We start from the raw sequence: 21,490 nt of genomic DNA on the forward strand, positions 1-21,490 counted from the left end.
GTTACATAGTAGATGAGGTTGAAAAGAGCCATAGGTCCATCAAGTGCAAATTATGCTAAATTTAGACGCCAGATACTTTATGCTATATTTGTACTTGCAGTACTGTATATCAGCGTTGCGCAAACCCGGGGGCGCGAACCCCAGGGTGGGGCGCGAGACTGCCGACGGGGGGCGCGGGGTTTACAGAGGCCCAGCGCGCTTCCCGAAGGCACTTAAATTAAGTGCCGGGGGAGCTGCAGGGCCTCTGTAAACCTAACTTACCGTGGCTCCGGCGGCTTCCTCCCTGCGTCGCCATGGCAACGCGGCGTCAAAATGATGCTGCGAGGTCATGTGACGTCACGTTGCTATGGCAAAGTGACGTCATTACGCCGGAGCGCAGGTAAATTGGAGTTGGGGGGGGGGAGGGGGGCGCGGGAATGAGGGGACAGCCGGCAGAGGGGCGCAGGGAAAAAAGTTTGCGCCCCCCTGCTGTATATTGATGCAGAGGAAGGCAAACAAAAAATCCCCCAGTGATATATCATCCAATGATATCTCATAAGGAGAAAATAAATTTCTTCCCAATTCCAAATATTAGCAATCAGATTACTGCCTGGATCAACATCATTCCAATGTTTACTTATTTGGTATATTCCTGTATACCTTTATTTTCTAAAAAGATGCCCAACCTTTTTTTAATGTATCTATTGTATCTGCCATCACAGTATCCAAGGGTAATGAATTCCACATTTGAACTGCCCTTACTGTAAAGAACCCTTTCCTTTGTTGCTGGTGAAATCTCCTTTCCTCCAACCTTAAGGGATGACTCTGTGTCATTTGTACTGCCCGTGGGGTGAATAGTTCTTTTGAAAGCTCCTTGTATTGTCCCCTAATATTTGTATATAGTTATCATATCCCCTCTTTTCTAATATAAGCAAATCTAATTTAGCTAGCCTCTCCTCATAAATCAGATTATCCATCCCCTTTATTATTTTGGGGTTCTCATCTCCAGCCCTCAAGACCCACCCCCCCCCCCCTCCCAACAGGTAGGGTTTTAAAGGATATCCCTGCGTAAGCACAGGGGGCTCAGTCGACTGAGCCAGCTGTTCTGAAGCAGGAATATCCTGAAAACATGACCTGTTGGGGAGGGGGAAGGGGGAAGGGGGAAGGGGAGGACTGGAGTTGCACCACTTAGGTAAAGGTAAAAGCCATCCGTGTGACCACAAATGAGCTGGTAACAAGGTCTATCCAATGGAGTAATGATAATGTATGTCTTTCCGAGTACCGCTGCTAATCTGATCATCGTAATACCATAGCCTTTCTATCCAATAACCTATAATCTATATGGCATAGAGCAAATGTGTAGATATCTACAAAAGAGTATGTTCCACCCATTACTTGTAACAAAGGTCATGTCATGTTTTTTATTCATCCATTTAAGATAATTAGAATAATAGCACTGCAGAAATCTCCAAGTAGACTGCATTAAAATCCCTTGAACTGCTTTTATGGGGTTCCCTGTACGCCATGCTACCAAAGCATCCTCTACCAATGCATCCAATACCAAAGCATCCAATACCAAAACATCCACTACCAAAGCATCCACTACCAAAGCATCCACTACCAATGCATCCAATACCAAAGCATCCAATACCAAAGCATCCACTACAAAAGCATCCACTACCAATGCATCCAATACCAAAGCATCCACTACCAATGCATCCAATACCAAAGCATCCAATACCAAAACATCCACTACCAAAGCATCCACTACCAAAGCATCCACTACCAATGCATCCAATACCAAAGCATCCAATACCAAAGCATCCACTACAAAAGCATCCACTACCAATGCACCCACTACCAAAGCATCCTCTACCAAAGCATCCACTACCAAAGCATCCTCTACCAAAGCATCCTCTACCAAAGCATCCACTACCAAAGCATCCACTACCAAAGCATCCTCTACCAAAGCATCCACTACCAAAGCATCCACTACCAAAGCATCCACTACCAAAGCATCATCTACCTAAGCATCCACTACCAAAGCATCCACTACCAAAGCATCCACTACCAAAGCATCTAATACCAAAGCATCCACTACCAAAGCATCCACTACCAAAGCATCCACTACCAATGCACCCACTACCAAAGCATCCACTACCAATGCATCCAATACCAATGCATCTAATACCAATGCACCCACTACCAAAGCATCCACTACCAATGCATCCAATACCAAAGCATCCTCTACCAAAGCATCCACTACCAAAGCATCCACTACCAAAGCATCCAATACCAAAGCATCCACTACCAAAGCATCCACTACCAAAGCATCCACTACCAAAGCATCCACTACCAATGCATCCACTACCAATGCATCCACTACCAATGCATCCAATACAAATGCATCCACTACCAATGCATCCAATACCAAAGCATCCTCTACCAAAGCATCCACTACCAAAGCATCCAATACCAAAGCATCCAATACCAATGCACCCACTACCAAAGCATCCACTACCAATGTATCCAATACCAATGGATCTCTAAAATTTCAGGAAGAAGTGAGGAGACTTCAGCATACGTTGGAGCAAATCATTGATGGGGAATGCTTACTTGAAAGGTAAGAGTTCATTCTACTCTCAGTCCAAAATAATAAACGTCTTTTATGTGTAAATAAAGGACTTCAACGCATCACTTTTATTTCCATTCCAAAAAGGCACTGACCTTGTGCGGTGTGTAATGGATTTCTGCATAGTGTGTGTGACATTAATCTTCTTTATCATGTTTCCAATGTGAAAGGAAACGGACAATTCACTGTTTAATTAGTTTGCAAACTGTATCTTCCACACAGCTAGAGAAACCATAAACTTGCATGGCAGAACCTTTAATAATATAACCCCCTGTCTGCTGATAGTGTTAGAGACTTCTTCTATATCAGCCAAAGAGGCCAATCTGGCCGTTTTCGGTCAAAATTCCCCATTGAAGTCAATAGGGAATTTGGGCTGAAAACAGCTGATCGGCTACTTCTTCGGATTTAGAATAAGCCCCTTAGTGTTAATGCATCAAGCTATTTGCTTACTTTGTCTTGTATACATCATGTTATATATGCTCTCCTTACCTACTGTAACAATGTATGTTAATGTTTGCTATTTTATTGTTTTTCTCCGCCAACCCTATTGTAGTGCGCTATGGAATATGTAGGTGTGTTATAAATAAATGATAATATATGGAGTAGTTAAGGAGTTACTGGGGAGCAGTTACCTAATGCATTGGGTATGATGTGTCATATTCTGGTTCTGGTCTGCCATTGTATTTGCTTGTTTGTTCCCATAAAAAAAAAAAAACCGTACCTCTGACTAATAATCTCTGTTAAAAACATAAGACCCTTGATTACCAAATTTCTTACATTAATCGCAGTAAATATTTTTTCTTTGGCTCTAGAAACACGTTCCAGAGCTTGCTATAAACACGTTCCAAAGCTTGCTATAAACACGTTCCAGATGTTGCTATAGACACGTTCCATACCTTGCTATAGACACGTTCCAGACCTCGCTACAGTATAGATACGTTCCAGACCTCGCTATAGACACGTTCCAGGCCTTGCTATAAAGCCCTCAAACCGCTGTTATACACGAGACGTGTTTTTGTGAAACTCCTCTGCCAACTAATTAATGGTCCCTTTGTATTTCCAAGTTCTTTGCTTCTGAGGCACAATTGTGTCACATTGAAGAGACAAACAATGCATGATATATTTATTAATTCTTTACAAAACATCTGTCTTTTCCAGCCATCAACTTACCATGGATGTAGATAACAATATTGGAAAATATCATGCACGTTTGCAGCCACTGGAATCCAAAGTAAAAATGTAAGTATATGATGATGTCTGAAACAAAATGCTGCCTGTATCTGTGATATGAAACCAAAATAAAAACAACATTCACTCATTGTAATCAGTGGCAGATTTCCTATTAGGCCCGCCCTGGGGCGGCAAAATTTGGGGGCGGCAAAAATTGCTCCTCCTGCATGCTTTTGCCGCACTCTCGGTCCTATCGGACCTAATGGGAAGGTACTTGCCTGTGTCAGCTGCCTCCTTTCTGCCGCCCTCCTGCTCCTTGGCATCCCAGCGGCAAATGATGCCGTGGACGTCACGTACGTGGCATCGCAAGGCGTCTCGTTGCCATGGCAATGTGCCGTCACAACATCCAATGATGTCGCGTTTACGTGGCAACGCGCCGCCATGCGACGTCACGTCCGCTGCGTCATTTGATGCTGGGCTGCCAAAGGAGTAGGACGGTGGCAGAAAGGAGGCAGCTGACACCGGCAAGTGCCTAGGCGCGGTGGATTTTGAAATCCACCGCTGATTGTAATCAAACAAGTATTTTCACTAAAGTGTGATAGCAGGTACCGAATGATGAAGGCAGTGTCCGACTTGAGCATCATTCGCTCATCTGTAATCGGATTGGAGGCCCCTGCCCTGCGTTCAGTGCGACACGCACTAACTCGCCCACCCCACATGACTCGGCCTGCAGCAGAAAGGAGGAAAGTCGGGGGCCCAAGGGGAATTTCCCAAGTGGGACAGTCCATCCGGGTTAAAGGTCATTCAAATGAATGGCCATTAACTAGTTATCAAAGTGATTTAAAAATACTGTATTACTTGTGCCTTGATTTATTAAAAAAAAGGGGGTAAAGGTTTTTTCGGACTGTATTTTAGAAAGATTTATCCTAAGAAGAGGGAGAAGTTTTCTAAAGAAAAGTTTAAGCAGGGCAACTCTGGGAGTGCAAATAAAAAGTGAATGATCCTTCATACCCTTATTTTCACACTTTGACCACTGTTATTAACCCTTATGCTGGCGGAAGGGCTAGAAAGGCATTGCAAGATAACTGGGACTAACCATTAATCTAAGAGTTTTACCCGAAAACAGAATGCAATAAAACAAAAATCGCCAGTTTTGTCGTATCCATTAAGAATTAGGTATGAAAACTATTACTACAAAAAAAACTCTTTCTTCGCCCACTCCTCTTTGCAAATGATGAACAATAATGAAATACATATATATATGAAATAATTAAATGAAATAATGAACATGATGCGATGTATTTGGAGAAAGATTTGTACTCCTACATAACGGAATTGAAGAGAAAAAAAGGCTTTCTTGCGGTTAAATATGCCCAAGACTATTTTTGAAGTGTCAAAGTCGACACTGAGTCGAAGACTGAGCCACTGATGGAGCCACCTGTGCTGAAGCAGGGATATCCTGAAAACCTGACCTGTTGGTGGCCCTTGAGGACTGGAATTGTCCCTCCCTGTCTAAGACACATTGTTGCAACTTGTGTTTCCTTAGGACTGAAAGTGTTTCTTGGATTAGTGGCCAGGCAGTTTGATAAACACTGCGGCACTTTCTTGTTTGCAAATTACATATTGAACGCCTCAGCAAATCACCCACATTACTGGACATTCTTACAGCATCAGCTTTTTAATACGGTTCATCGATGAATAATATGAAGGGTCATCAAGATAAAAGTGGTCCTGCAAATGGTGAAGGGGTGTTTTCAATTATCGAGCACTTTTGCAAGAGATTCATGCCACGCGATGCAAATGCGTTTGACAAATAAAATAATGTCACTTTAGTGTTTGTGGGTTGGGTTTGATACCTCGATAAACCATTTTCACGGTCCCTTTGCCATCATTACCAACAATCAATCACTAAATGAATCAATAGATCAGCCTTCCTGTGAATAAAGAATAAGGATACATGAGCCGAAATGCCCTCTTTTCAAGGATCACTTGTTTACTGTAGGTTCCCATACGCAATTAAAACGTAACATTTGACATACCCTGGGCAGAATGAGCTGTATAAACAGTCACACTGATCCCTGTATAAACTGTAGCCCAGTGTCTTTCAACCAGGGTTCCTAGGAACCCATGGGTTCCCCAGACACCCCTAAAGGGCTACTTGTAATTTCAAGGTCATTTTAAAATTGTACCAAATACAGAAGAATTTACAATGCATCTGATCCCAGACGCGCTATCAGCGAGGGTTGGGGTTCCTTACAATGCATCTGATCTCAGACGCGCTATTAGAGAGGGTTGGGGTTCCATACAATGCATCTGATCTCAGACGCGCTATTAGAGAGGGTTGGGGTTCTTTACAATGCATCTGATCTCAGAAGCGCTATTAGAGAGGGTTGGGGTTCCTTACAATGCATCTGATCTCAGACGCGCTATTAGCGAGGGTTGGGGTTCCTTACAATGCATCTGATCTCAGACGCGCTATTAGAGAGGGTTGGGGTTCCTTACAATGCATCTGATCTCAGAAGCGCTATTAGAGAGGGTTGGGGTTCCTTACAATGCATCTGATCTCAGACGCGCTATTAGAGAGGGCGGCTGAGGTTCCTTACAATGCATCTGATCCCAGACGCGCTATTAGCGAGGGTTGGGGTTCCTTACAATGCATCTGATCTCAGACGTGCTATTAGAGAGGGTTGGGGTTCCTTACAATGCATCTGATCTCAGACGCGCTATTAGAGAGGGTTGGGGTTCCTTACAATGCATCTGATCTCAGACGCGCTATTAGAGAGGGTTGGGGTTCCTTACAATGCATCTGATCTCAGACACGCTATTAGTGAGGGTTGGGTTCCTTACAATGCATCTGATCTCAGACGCGCTATTAGAGAGGGTTGGGGTTCCTTACAGGGCATCTGATCTCAGACGCGCCATTAGAGAGGGTTGGGGTTCCTTACAATGCATCTGATCTCAGACATGCTATTAGAGAGGGCTGGGGTTCCGCAGAATGTCACAAAGGATTCCTTAACCCAAAAATGATTGGAAACCACTGCTGAAGTCATTCATGTGGTTTTGATTGTGTTTTCATGAACTGCTGCTGAACATTATATCCTGAAAACATGAATGGCTTAAGCGATGCTGGGGCCTATGTACTAGTCATTTTTTGTGTGTGTCAACATTTAAGTGCCACAAAGTAGTGCAAACCTTCATAAAACATGCGTCTGATGTTTGGAGGCTTGGCTAATCTGTGGTTTCAAATTCATTTTGACACATTGTGTCATGTCAAATACCTGATCGATACAATTGAAATCAAACACAGGAGTATGTGTATTTGTATCTACAGTAAATGATTAGTGTGATATTACTTATAATAGCCATACCGTGGAAATAACACATGTTGTTAACCTGTAGAATGCAACATCTGTGCAACGAATACATTTCCATACATAGCGCTGTAATTCTGCGCTAGCGCTAGGAACAGACTTTTTAGGGTTTACGCAAATGTAACTTATTACGCTGAGGGCGCAGATTGATGTATTTCAGGGTAGTATATAGGCACGAGCGTAACTTTAAATGAGATTTCTTTGCACCACAAAAGCTGTTTGTGATTCGTAGCGCACTGTCCCCGTGCGTCCCACTGGTATTAACCCATTACTGCTGATTTTTCTGCCGTGGATAAGATTAACAATATTCTAATACACAGAGTTGGTGCAGGACAGATTCAACTGGTGCAGGGGTGGCCAACTTTAGTCCCCAAGGGCCACCAACAGGTCAGGTTGTCGGGATATCCCTGCTTCAGCACAGGTGTCTCAATCAGTGGCGCAGTCTTTGACTGAGCCACCTGTGCTGAAGCAGGGATAGCCTGAAAACATGACCTGTTGGTGGCCCTTGAGAACTGGAGTTGGCCACCCCTCCCCCCAGTGTTCTATATAATGAAAATGAAATCAACTCCCGCTGTCATGATCATTTAAAGGCGATACCCGTAAGGTAGTGTGACTGAGGGCAGCATCAGCCGTCTTCGACCTTCAGTCTCTGTGGCCTTAATCAGATAGTGTTATAATAGCTGTATTGATCTCCGAGAAAACTAGGTTCTTATAATGAACCAAATTGATGCAGTATATCTATGTGGATTTCAAGGGCTGTGTATGAGAGGGGGAAAAGGGCAAAATCCTTGAAAACAGTCTAAAAAACCTAGCGTATCCTGTGTAGATGCTGATCGGCATTTGTGAAGCTGCTTTAATGCATGGACTTCTGCCTTAGGCTGCGATTATAGTGCCGGTGTAAAAACATGCACTGCAGGTATTGGGAGGCGACATGGAGGCGTGGCGGAGGTGTGGCAATGACATCACGTGAGCGATTCGCCCTCATTGGCTGGATCGCTCACGTGACGCGGCCATCGCGCTGCAAGAACAAATCCTACTGTAGTTTAAAAAAATCGCGCGATCTCTGTCCTCCTTCATTGCTCTGCATTCATTTGTTTCGGCATAGCGCGCAGCATAGCGTGCACGTGCGCCGCCCCTATAATCGCGGCCTTAGAGTGCAGTGCATCACGTAGCCCTCCTAGCACCATCAAGGTTTTTACATTGTGAAAAAGGGCGTGTTCAGGGGAGAGTCTGCGGGTTTGCCTCCCCCCAAAATAAAGAAACACATAGTAAATTGTTACATAATTAAAGTTCACACTTATTATTAACACTTTTTTTGGTGGTAGTGGTTCAATATTCTCCAATGCCTTCGATTTTAAGGCTGGGACCCGCTGCGCCCGGCGGCACGGACGGCCGCGCAAGCGTTCCCCTCCAGCTGGGGAATCCTCCCGAGCTGGTCCCAGTCCCCCCTCGCTGCTGGCTCACTACGCACTGTGACGCGTCAGCCGCCAGGGGATGCAAGAAAATTGTGATCCCAAGCGGTGACGCGTCACGTGGTGCGCTGATGAGCCAATCAGCGGTGGGGGCGGGAGCGGGAGCTGTCACTCAGCTTCCTACACAAGGTAGAGAGAGAGAGAGAGTGTGTGTGTGTGTGTCATTTGTGGGGGAAGGGGGAGGGAGCTGCTTACCTTACAGCAGCCCGCAGCAGCTCCCTCCTGTCCGGCAGCCGGAGCCTGTGGAGGGAGGGGGGGGAGTAGCGGGTCCCTCCACTCAAGCCACGTCCCCCCTCCCACTTCCGCCCCCCTCCCGCTCCCTACAGACCGCATATCGCGGTCTGTGTCTGTCAGTGTGCCGCCTGTCTGCAGTGCGGGCGCGCTGACTGAGGGAGCGGGGCCTTAGCCTAAGTCCCACACAATCATGGCAACAATGACAAGTAATGATTGTATTTATTAGTTTATAAGTAATTGCATGTCATTTCCCAGAATCCCTGGCTGCAGTGAAAGCACTGCTTGCTAAGCGATAATGGAGAAAGACTGTCTGAGACATGAAAATGCACCACAAGTAATATTTGTACTTACTACTACTTACATAAATTAGAGACAAGCTTGTATGTCAGGATCCGCCGCCCCTAGGCACAGCTGTTGCGGCCGCCTCCTTACCTGCCGTCCCCCTCCACCTTCTGACGCCGCGGACGTCACCAACGTGATGTCGCACGGCATCGCGTTACCATTGGAACATGACATAATGTGATGCTGCACGTTACGTTGCCATGGCAACGAGGTGCCATGACATCACGTTGGTGACGTCAGCGGCGTCCTTTGACGCTGTGTTTCAGAAGGAGGAGGGGGGCGGCAGGTAAGGAGCCGGCCACAACAGATAAAATGACTTCCCATTAGGTCCGATAGGCCCGAGAGCACGGAAAAAGTATATGGGGCGGACATTTTTGCCGCCCCCAAATTTTGCCGCCTTAAGCCCCGTCATGGTGGTGGCGCCACCGCACACACTGCTGCAGCCCAAGCAATGTGTGCACTAGGCTGCAGGAGATTGGGGAGGCGATCGGGGGCGACACGAAGCTGTTTCGCCCTCATTGGCTGAACCAGTTCACGTGACTGCAGCACGAAATCACAAATGTACTTGTTGGGCCAAAATGTAGCAGCATCGACGCGCTCCAGCACCGCAGGCACTTTAGGAACTACAATAGGAACACAGGTAAGAATCCCGGACGTGCGCTCTCACGTAGCGCCGCCGCCGCCGCCATGAGTGCGGCCTTAATAGGAAATCCGCCATTGTATGTAACAGAGAAGCACGTGTCGCTGTGAATGCTAAAACCGCCCCTGTAACTAACCCCCATAGTTCTATTCCTCATGGAAAGAGGGGAAAGGAAAACACACAGTTAAATAGCTTTTGCTGTATAAATTCTGAAATCTTATATTTCCGACATGAACAGAAGCCACCAGCGATCACAAACACATAAATGTATTCATTTTAGCAATTACATTGTAATTATTTTGGTGTATTAATTCTTTTTATAGTACAGTTCAGCATTATATTTACATACAATACAACTGACTCTCTCCGTGTTATTTAAGATTTGAACCCTGGTTCCTGAAGCAGCCCCAATTTTTTCTTGAACACGTCCCACTTGTGCGGCTTCTTAATCTTGTTTAGAAGTTAGAAATGTGCAAGATTTTTGTAATTATTATTATTTTTTTAATAGATTGCTATAAAAAGAAAAATCAGCAAACATTTAACGTCAATGTACAGGTTTTATGGCCCTTTGTACAGTATACTGTTACTCTCCCTGGCACAAAAAAAAAGTGCCAAATGAACATTTTGAGAACTGCAACATTTTGCCAAAAGTTAATGAAAATGTTAAATTAAAGAGACATTTGCTAAATATTTCACAAAGACAAATCTTTATTGTGTTGCAAGTACATATTAACAGACAGACTGCATTACATGCTCTGCTGTATGTTTAAGGGAGGGTCTACTTGTCCATTTAATATAATACGGAGAATGTAACACTGTTTCTAGGTATATTCCCTTCCCTGGTTGGGCTTCTTATTCTGTTGGTGAAGGCTGCCCTCTTGTGAGCAATGAATAGAGCGGCTGTACTGAACACAGACTCTTCGCTAGCTGATTTCAGGCGAGCGACACCCCACTGCAAGGGAGCATGCTAAGGAAACGCAGGGGGTGTCGCTTCTCCCAGTCTAATTTGCCTTTTCTCATCTCTTCAAAATAATTAATGTAACTTCCCCCCCACACCCCAATATTAAAGCATGTGTTAGCAACACTAGTTGAGGCTACTGCAGCTCTGTGGAGAATACTGTATGCAGACTATAGACTATATATATATTGAGATTTGGTACTTTGCACCCGTTTTGCAGTCAGGACACTTTGGTACATATGGGGTTATTTACTAAACCCCTCAGGGTGCAAACCCAGGGCAAATCCTGTGCAAAAAAAAACGGCACCAGGTGTATTAAAGAAAAAATATCACTTTTAAAGCAATTGGGGGGCTATTAACTTAGAGGCACATTTAGCGTTCACATGTTTAGCTAAGGCAGGGGTGCACAAGATTTTCTGGTGGGGGGGGGGGGGGCGCGGCAGTTACAGAAGCCCCACGCTCTTCCCCAAGGCATTTAAATGAAATGTAATTCCCTTACTTTCGGGCGACACGTCGTCAAATGATCCATGCAGCGTCATTTGACGCCGGAGACAAGGTCAGGGCGGGGAACGTGACCAGGGGGGCCCAGGGGGAAAAGGTTGCGCACCCCGAGCTAAAGCATGTATAGCCACGGCTGGTCCAGACTATCTCTCTGCCTTCCTGTCACGTAAGTTCTGATAGCTACCGACAGTGGCAGGTTATCCTGTAGGGCGGAGAGAGTCAGTTCAAGTTCCTGTGACTGGGAGTCAGACGCGCCTTCAGTCCCTCCTGAGTGAGCTCAAGATCTGTGCAGAGCACAAGGCCTCCAAATTGCCTGCTGGCCAGCACCATCCAGGGGTGCTACATGTTTTGTAGCATTCACTGCGCTTGTATCACATTACTTTTTTAGTATTAATACCACAAACAGTTAGGGATTAGTAATTATGATATTAAGGAAATTCTAATATTCTATACCGGTAAAAAAATAAAAAAAAATATATATATATATATATATTAGCATATAAAAATATTTCTTGTGAGCACATTCACATGTCTTAGACAGGTCTGCCAACCTGCTTTTCACCATTATCACCTTCCACTGCAGCAGGGGATTCTGGGAGATGACATGGAAATGAGCACACAGTGCCACCTTTTGGCTCTATACCATTATTACATGGAGCCCTAAAGCCAATGCTCGCTTTTTTAAACACAGCCTGGGATGAGATGCAAAGCCAGTGAACCCACTCACAAACAGGCTGTTTCGACCTTTTGAGTCTCATCAGTGTGAGGCTGGTTGCACTGGCTTTGCAATTTGAGATATATATATATCCCATTACTTATGAACTTATAACTGTTCAATAAAAGCTGGTAAAATATGTAGCAGTGCACTCAAATGAAGCTCTTTACATGTTACACTTCTGACTATTAGAAACATGAAGCCCTGAGACCATCTCCGAGGTGACGATCAGAAAAAGGCAAACTAACAGGTGTGGAGCTGTATAAAGTACCTAAGGATTTAGACATCTTCTTGTGTAATTTCTGCGGCAAAGCAAAATAAGGACTACGCCCATAAAACACCCGTTTTTCCTTTAGTAAATCAGCTCCTGTAATGTTTCAAGTAGCGTTAGCTCAGGCAACACGGACAAACAGGGAAGACTCATCAGAACAAGCTTTATAAGTGCTGATTGTCAGAAACAATCATCTAGGAAATTGCCCTGGGGTGTTTTTTTTTCCAAAGGATTTTGACCAATTTTCACTTGATAAAAATAGCCCCCTGGCAGTTTCTCATTTAGAAAATCTGATGCAATTCACTGGCACTGGTTTAGCCCCAATTGTGAAGCTGGGAGACTAGTTCGTCAATACCTTATAGAGTCTATGTATGCATCATTGTATCAGAAGACTGAGAAACAGAACACGTGCTCATAGAGCTCTCCTACTGGACCCAAGGGTAGCAAAGGAGTGCAGTTACTTGGTTTCCTGCGGCTTTCTCTAAAAGGAATTTCAGTGACTTGCACGGAGAGATGACCTGTTGTTGAAGGGGCAGAATTGTCTTTTCTGAATTTCACAAAATCCATACATTAGAAGAACCCCAATACAGTATTTAGTCTGTTAGTATATGACTCATGGAAGTCTTACTTCTCCACTATTGTCATATTTTTGTTCAGAACCCCTAGATTTCACTCATGTTGGTGCCTGGACTGTGACTTTTCTGACCCACGTACCGGCTCTGCAGAATCAGGATGAAGATATAGCTCAGTAAATGAGATCTCACTATTTCCTCATCAAAGGATTGTATGTACGAAGCAGGGTTGCCACTGTCTACTGAAGGCCAACCCGGAGGGAAAAAAAAACCCCACGTACTTGGTGCGGTGTTGTGCGGCTGTGGCGTCTCTGGCATCCTCTGTTAGTTTACCGCAATTCCCCCTCCAAGCCGCGTAGCGTCATGTAGCGTCCGGTTGCCATGGTAACACGGCCTAATTTGATGCACAATTACGGAGAATGCTGGTGGCACCACACCACACCCCGCCGCCACCCGGAGATTGGCAACGGCAACCCGTAGCCCGGAGTTAAGTGCCCAAAACCCAGAGTCTCCGGGTCAAAGTCGGAGAGGTGGCAACCCCGGAAGGAATTGACTGATTGCAATCAGAGTCTATTGTGGCCACAAGCATGATTTGATCATTTATCCTGGGTGTTGGGAATTCTCACTATGATTTCTTATTTTCTGCCCATGGCTCAATCTTTTTTCACTTATAGGGAAATATAACTTAAAGGTCATGAGTGTATCACTGCAGCTCCCCTTATGTAGTGATCCAGACAATTCAACATTATTCTTTAGAACAGGGGCGCGCAAACTGGGGGGGGGGGGGGGCGTGTCAGTTACAGAGGCCCTGCGCTCTTCCCCAAGGCATTTAAATTAAATGCGGGGGACCGCGTGAGGCCTCTGTAACTCACTTACCTTGATTCAGCCGGCTTCGGGCATCACGTCGCCATGGCAACGTGGTGTCAAATGATGCTGGTCGCCATGGCAACGTGGCGTCAAATGACACTGCGGGGTCACACGACCCCGCGGTGTGATTTTACGCCAGCACAAAGGTAGGGGGCAGAGCATGCGTTGGGGCGCAGCACCAAAAGTTTGCGCACCCCTGCTCTACAACAGGGGTGCTCAACTCCAGTCCTCAAGCCCCCCCCCCCCCCCCCAACAGGTCTGGCGTTCAGGATATTCCTACTTCAGCACAGGTGGCTCAATCAGTCCCTGCTTCAGCACAGGTGGCTTAATCAATCATCGACTGAGCCTCTGATTGAGCCACCTGTGTTGAAGCTGAGCGATCCTGAAAACCTCGCCTGTTGGAGGGGGCTTGAGGACTGGAGTTGAGCCCCCCTGACGAGAGGAGCATACGTGCATCGCTATGATGTTGACACCGCTGATTGACAAGCCTCAAACTGCGAGATGTCAGCGATTTTCAACATTCATTTTCCCCACTGATTTGCTTGGGAAAACCATTAGTTGTGCAGTCTCTCTGCCTTGTTTTGTGCAGCCTCTCTGCCTTGTTTTGTGCAGTCTCTCTGCCTTGTTTTGTGCAGCCTCTCTGCCTTGTTTTGTGCAGCCTCTCTGCCTTGTTTTGTGCAGCCTCTCTGCCTTGTTTTGTGCAGCCTCTCTGCCTTGTTTTGTGCAGCCTCTCTGCCTTGTTTTGTGCAGCCTCTCTGCCTTGTTTTGTGCAGCCTCTCTGCCTTGTTTTGTGCAGCCTCTCTGCCTTGTTTTGTGCAGCCTCTCTGCCTTGTTTTGTGCAGCCTCTCTGCCTTGTTTTGTGCAGCCTCTCTGCCTTGTTTTGTGCAGTCTCTCTGCCTTGTTTTGTGCAGCCTCTCTGCCTTGTTTTGTGCAGTCTCTCTGCCTTGTTTTGTGCAGCCTCTCTGCCTTGTTTTGTGCAGCCTCTCTGCCTTGTTTTGTGCAGCCTCTCTGCCTTGTTTTGTGCAGCCTCTCTGCCTTGTTTTGTGCAGCCTCTCTGCCTTGTTTTGTGCAGCCTCTCTGCCTTGTTTTGTGCAGTCTCTCTGCCTTGTTTTGTGCAGCCTCTCTGCCTTGTTTTGTGCAGCCTCTCTGCCTTGTTTTGTGCAGCCTCTCTGCCTTGTTTTGTGCAGCCTCTCTGCCTTGTTTTGTGCAGCCTCTCTGCATTGTTTTGTGCAGCCTCTCTGCCTTGTTTTGTGCAGCCTCTCTGCCTTGTTTTGTGCCCTCTCTCTCTTAGTTACAGCAGTCATTTTCAGCTCTCACTGTTGTTACGTTGCAATGTGATGGTTGCCTTAATTATAGTTTTCATTAAAGTAAATATCCCTTTTGTTGCACATGAATTATACTATATAATTAGCTTTCTGTTTTTCACTAATCCATTTGCACTGTGTAAAAACAAGCAGAGATAAAAAAAAAAAGCTAAGTATTTCTCTGCAACAACACAAATCAACACTAACCTCTGAATATTTCAGGGTTTTTTGTTTGTTTAATGCAATGTGTTGAAAGCTTTCTGAAAGTAGCAGTAAAAGCTCTCTCTCCGGGTAAAGGACAGGGGTGAAATAGAAAAAGCTAATTTCCAATGTAAAATAAGTCGATGTTTCTTCTACTTTATCGTATGTTCTGTTTTGTACTCGGCGCTGTAAAATACATAACTGAGGCTTTTAACGCAAGTCTTCAGAAACCAAGATTACTGCACAGTCAGCATTCTGCTGTGATAGCCAACCCCATGCTGAGTGCATGCACTATTCCTCGAGTGGCCATATTTGTCTAGGCAAAAAAACATGTCACGCATGCGCAGTCTGCGCTCGCCGACTGCGCATGGGCGAAGAGCGCTTGCCGACAACGCATGCACAAAACGCGTTTGCCAATCGCTCATGCACATGTGCGATCAGAGCTTGCCGGCCGCGCATGCGCACGAGCAGCCGGCAAGTGCTGATTGCGCATGCGCGTTCAGAGGGATAGAAAACCTGGGCAGCACCCCAAAAAGTCGTGACAGAGGCCTAAAAACCAGGACAGTCCTTGCTAAACTGGGACATCTGGTCACCCTAACTATTCCTCACCTTTTATTTATTTATATAATGTTTTACCAGGAAGTAATACATTGGGAGTTACCTCTCGTTTTCACGTATGTCCTGGGCATAGCGTCATGATGACAAATAATACATGGTTACAAATACAGTTACATTAGTGAACAGGGTATACATTATATACAATACATTGATCATATATATTATTGGCCTATGTAACAGTTACAGGCAGTTTTAGATTGTAAGCTCCTTGGAGCAGGGACGTCCTTCCTATTGCACCCGTTTGTCTAAACATAGACTGTATGTTCTCTTTGTCATACATTGTTATTTCCCTCCCACCCACATAGTACTGCGCTGTGAAATATGTTGGCACCATTACTGTGCAAATGTCCAACATATGACTCCTGTGGCGGAGATGCTTTAGGAGTATGACAATAATGGGGGGGAGGGGGTTAAGCATCATAATATGGAGAAAAAAGGGGAACAATGATCTCACCATGTTTTTCTTTAAAAATGGCTATAACAGGAGTTCTCATCTCCAGTCGTTAAACGCCCCCCCCCCCACCCCCACAAATCAGGTTTTCAGGATATCACAGCTTAATCAGTCCCTGCTTAAACACGTGGCTCAATCAGTCTTTGATTGAGCCACCTGTGCTGAAGCTGGGGTATCTTTGCAGCAGAGTCCCCTACATGTCTCCGGTGCTGGGGACTGATCAGCTGTTTAGCTGGCAGAGCTCTGCGCGATCTGGAAGAGTGACGGCGGCCAGCTTGGCATTTTGGGGCTACATTTTCCAGAAGCCTTGGGTGTGTCACATGGGCCATTTTAACAAATCAGGTGCAAACGGCCATTAGAGAGACTCCTGATATCCTCACCGGGGCAGGAAACACGAGGCAGTTTTGCAGGAGCCGGCAGAGAGGACGGACGTGTCCAGGGAGCCAGTAAGCCCATAGACTAGGCCAGAACTCTGCCCCAAGGCCCCAGATAGGCCCGATACCTCCAAAGAAGTGCAGTGTCATAGGGAAGGCCCCAGATAAGGACCCTCCCTTTAGAACCTCAGCTGTACTTTCGCGCCGGTGGATGGATGTCCACGCGGCGGACTGCAGCCGGGGACCAGGCAGCACGTGGCAACACAGGGAGGAATCCTCCAGCTGGAGATCGCATCCCGGACCTCTCCCTGGACATGGCGTGGGACCTAACACAGCACCCTGCCATCAATATTCCTTGGTCTGGCCTGAGACCAGGAAGATACTATCGTGCACCATCACATCCCAAGGGGGGTAGAGCTACCTCACACTTTGGGTGGGCTTGCTCATGTGGACAATGGGTTTCAGGTGCCCAGGGCACCCTCAGTACTTTGGGGTACTCACTCTTGGTTGTGGTTGTTATGCATTATATGATATAGTATTGTTATATATCGTGTCAGTAAATACAAGTTATATATTACCTGGTGTGATACTGTTTATTACTGATGGTGTTGATTCCTATGAGGAGTCATCCCGCCAACGCTGGGATCCCTCATAGGTGGAGGCGCTGTACGAAAAGAGAGAGAACTCACCCCAGGCTCCCAGAAGTGGAGGCTCAGGCCTCCTGTGAGCGTACAGGTATTAGCAACACGCGGTTTTCCTTTAGGCATGGTGAATGGGGGCTACATATTGAAAATCTGACCCATGGGGGGGGGGCATGAGGACTGGAGTTGAGCATCTCTGGGCTGTAATACCAATGTAATCAACGTTATTGTAACCTGTGACACGCTCCCATGGGGGAACCGCGCCATAGCCACGCCCCCTTCTCGCTCACGGCTGATTCAAAGCAATGGCTGCTTCTTCCGCAGGTGCGTTATGTATTTCCCGCTGACGCCCGAAACAGGTTGCAATAACATTGGCTACATCTGCAGGTAATAATGTAATCAATTACTTATAACCTTATAAAGAAATATGTTTACACAATATAACATGTATGTATAATTTAGATGAGGTACAGTGTATTGCATCGTTCACAATGTATATAAATAGATAATTACATGGTGGTGTGTATCTGTTAACTCACAAATATTTTGGCTTGCATTTAGCATTCAGAGAGCATGGCGGGATTACCTACAGCGCCAGGATTCCTTGCAGACAAACTGTATGGAGAAGCGCAGCCCATCCCCGTCCTCTCTGTCCTCGGACAAGATGAGCAGCTCCATCAGTATGAACACCTTATCTGATGGCAGCACGCCCGTAAGTACAGCGGTCACACTTTCATATGTGGTGCTTGAAGAATACTGCTCACAGTTCCACAACTATTGTCTGGTATTGCATGAACTCTGGATTATAACACATCTAACATTAAGGATTTGTATGAGTGGTGTGTGTGTGTGTGTGTGTGTGTGTGTGTGTGTGTGTGTGTGTGTGTGTGTGTGTGTGTGTGTGTGTGTGTGTGTGTGTGTGTGTGTGTGTGTGTATATTTATATATATATTTTTATTATATTATGTATGTATGTGTATATATAGTTCTGTATGTTCTGTGGCTAACGAAATGCTTTTATTTGTGCGAGCTTTTGAGATACACTGATCTCTTCTTCCGGCGGTGTTACAATGGATAAAGCAAGAAAGGGTTTTACTTAACATTCCAGGATGCACTGTTTTTATCTGTGACTGAAACCTATCCCTCCCCCCTGTGCAGTATGCGATTTATGACTTAAGGTGTTAAATGTTCCCTGAATGTTAGTGATGTGTGTGTGTGTGTATGTGTAAATAAAGCGCCCACAGTGTATACAGGACTTTAAAAAAGGTGTGTATACCAACCTTTAGGTTTGTGTAGAAATGTAAGAGGATGTTGCATTACTATTAATGTGTGTAGATACTATGTGGTCCCAATTGGTATATAGGGATAGAATTAAATTGTGTATATATATATATGTGTAAGAGACAGCTGTGTGTGCATTCATATAGCGCAGTATGTATAGACATGGCCTTTAGCACTCATGGGAAGAGAGTTCTCTTGTGTCAGGGTAGTGACTCATGAAGCTGCGGTTTCGGTTTAGGCCACCGCTAAGTGTCCCGAACAGTTGCATAAATTTGTATTCATGCAATGTCTCTCTTTCGGTGTTCTAACATTACCTTTGAGTATGGCCACCTTCATCTTATGGCCATAGTCAGAGAAATGTTTGCCGACAGGACTGTCTCCTGTTCCGCATGTGAGGCTGTGGCGATGCAGATGAATTCTCTTGTTTAGCCCCTGTCCCGTCTCACATATGTAGTACCAGCCCCCTGGGCATTTTTATGCACATGATGAGGTACACGACATTGCTGGAGGAACAGGTGAACCTTCCTCTGATTTTGTACTCCAGATTCCTGTGTGGTATTTGTATTGTGCCCGCTGTGTAGAGCATTGCACAGGTTTTGCATCTTGCGTCCTGGCATGGTTTTGGCCCGCATTCAGTTGTACTGTTGAATACTTTACTCCTCACCATAATTTTCTTGAGATTATGAGGTTGTCTGTATGATAATAAGGGTGTTTCAGGGAAGACCTGTTGCAGTCTTGTATCTTCCTGGAGAATGGGTTGTAGTTCCCTGGCGATCTTGCGTAGGGCTTCTAGGTGTGGGTTATATGTGACCACCAAAGGTACCCTGTCGCTTGTCTCTTTCTCTCTGTATCCATGGAGATCACTTCTTGGTATTCTGGTGGCTTTGTAGATTTGCTGGTCTACAATTCTGTGGTTATATCCACGGTTTATGAAATCCGATCTCAAGGCTGTAATCCGCTGGCCTCTGTCTGCTGTGTGTGTATGTATCTACAGCTATATCTATATATCCGCCGTTGGATTGCGGGTCAATGTTATTCGGCGGCGGCAACCGTCGGATAAGCAGGTCCGACGTCGGCTAATGCGTCCGGCAGACTGCATTATGGGCGTGGGATAAGGCATCCATCGGTAAGCGAGGACTCATTGTATATATTTTTGCCATGTGTAACTAAATGGACTAGAGATGCCACCAGAGGGCACCGATTCATTACAAGGTCTATTATAAGGTTCGGCTGTCTTTATTTATTTACATTTAATTTTTTGCAGTGCTTCATCTATCGGTTATAAGTGCATCATTGTCACTATTTACTTATCAAGAACATTAATTGTCACAGTAATAGAAATTCTCTGCCATATTATTGACCAGGAATTCCCTTTTTTTTTTTTTTTAAACATATGGTGGTAAGTGATACGAAAAGGTTTATTTTATTAATAAACATGATGGGGTGTGTAGGGTGAATGCTGTACCTGCCCACAAGTGTAATTAGATTGCGGCATTTGGTGGGATTTCAATGGAAAATGGTTGCGTAGGAATAGCAAGAAGGATGAGTGGTAGTTAGTAGCATTGAATCTGAGAGCCGATGGATTTGGTCCCAACCCCAGCCACTCACTAATGCTGAGTGATGATAGGCTGGCTACCTTATCCCCCTGTCCTTCAGTGTAAATGTGTGACTGCGATATTGTAGGAACCCAATAGTTATGAACCAATGGGAAACAATTCGGTTTCATCTACCTGCTTTGCAAGTGGGCATGAAGTGCAGAGATCCACAGTGTTGCTGCCAGGATCCAATGTATTATTAATGAAGTACTATTGTTAAGCACTGTGGAACCCGAAAATAAAAAATAAGTACAATATATTAATATTATTATTAGTAGTAGTAGCATGAGAATGGTGTAGTATTAGCATGTAGTAGGTTGTGATATCTCTCATGGTATGATCATGACAAGTCTTTATAGTTATACTTCTTGCTTTGTAGAGCACACGTCCACATGAACAGTTGGGGAAAATATCCTATAACAAAGTTGTATTTCTGAATGATTTTGTTTTCAATATGAGTGTTTCCTTTTGGATATCTGTCGGCCATTGAGCCCAGGAGGGTATCGCAGGGCCTTGAACATCACTGGTTTCTTCAGTGTGTAATTGCTTCAAAAGATTTGAATACACAGCCCCATATTCAGTGTATTTTGAAGCCAGCTGCCCTTTGCTCATGAAGATTGCAAAGAAGGATGAGTAGCCGTGATGGTCCTTTCATCCATGTAGTAACAAAGGAGGGAGAAGGAGTATGAGACCTTTAATTGGACCAACAAGTAGTTGATGTTACAAGCATGCCAACCTTTTGGGGTCCTTCATCAGGTTTCCCTGACCCCGAAAGGTGTGAAAGCTTGTAACATACAGCTACTTCTTGGTCCAATAAAATATATTATACCACCTACTTCCCTCTCACTCCTTTGTTACCTACTTAAGATTGAAACCCCATTCAAACGAATTAAGCTTTATAAAATTTCCATGGAATATCATGGAGTTGTCCACAAATAGCTGGTCAACTAGAAGTTCAGCTAAACTCTTCCACCAGTGTTATCAGTTTCCCATGAACGTTAGTGCCTCGTCATCTGTTTAGGTCGCATCTTATGCATTTTCCGACTATGTAACTACGTGTTACTTTTATGCTTTTAGACTATAGAACACTTGTTGAGCCTTTTAGCTGCTTCAAGTGAAACATATCTGCCAACTATGTATTCTATACTTACTTAAATTGATGAATTTCACAGAGTATCTGCTATTTACCCTACAAAAGGATTCTGTGGGCATTAAAACAGGGAAGAACGGTTATAACATTGATGATATATGAACTTTAACATCAAAACCCTGCCCAATAGGACATAATATACAGTGCTACTG

The 21,490-nt window shown here is 45.0% G+C and overlaps 1 protein-coding gene across 1 annotated transcript in view; it reads left to right on the plus strand.

The window, feature by feature from the left end:
- The window catches only part of SCHIP1 (schwannomin interacting protein 1), a 236,336-nt gene that overhangs the window by 52,872 nt on the left and 161,974 nt on the right, over positions 1 to 21,490 (plus strand). The window contains exons 2-4 of the mRNA XM_075570578.1: positions 2,538 to 2,602; positions 3,770 to 3,850; positions 17,875 to 18,025. Coding sequence (XP_075426693.1) covers positions 2,538 to 2,602; positions 3,770 to 3,850; positions 17,875 to 18,025 — 297 coding nt within the window. The remainder of the gene's footprint in view (positions 1 to 2,537; positions 2,603 to 3,769; positions 3,851 to 17,874; positions 18,026 to 21,490) is intronic.

Source organism: Ascaphus truei, chromosome 14 (genome assembly GCF_040206685.1).
Source record: "Ascaphus truei isolate aAscTru1 chromosome 14, aAscTru1.hap1, whole genome shotgun sequence".
Lineage (NCBI taxonomy): Eukaryota > Metazoa > Chordata > Amphibia > Anura > Ascaphidae > Ascaphus > Ascaphus truei.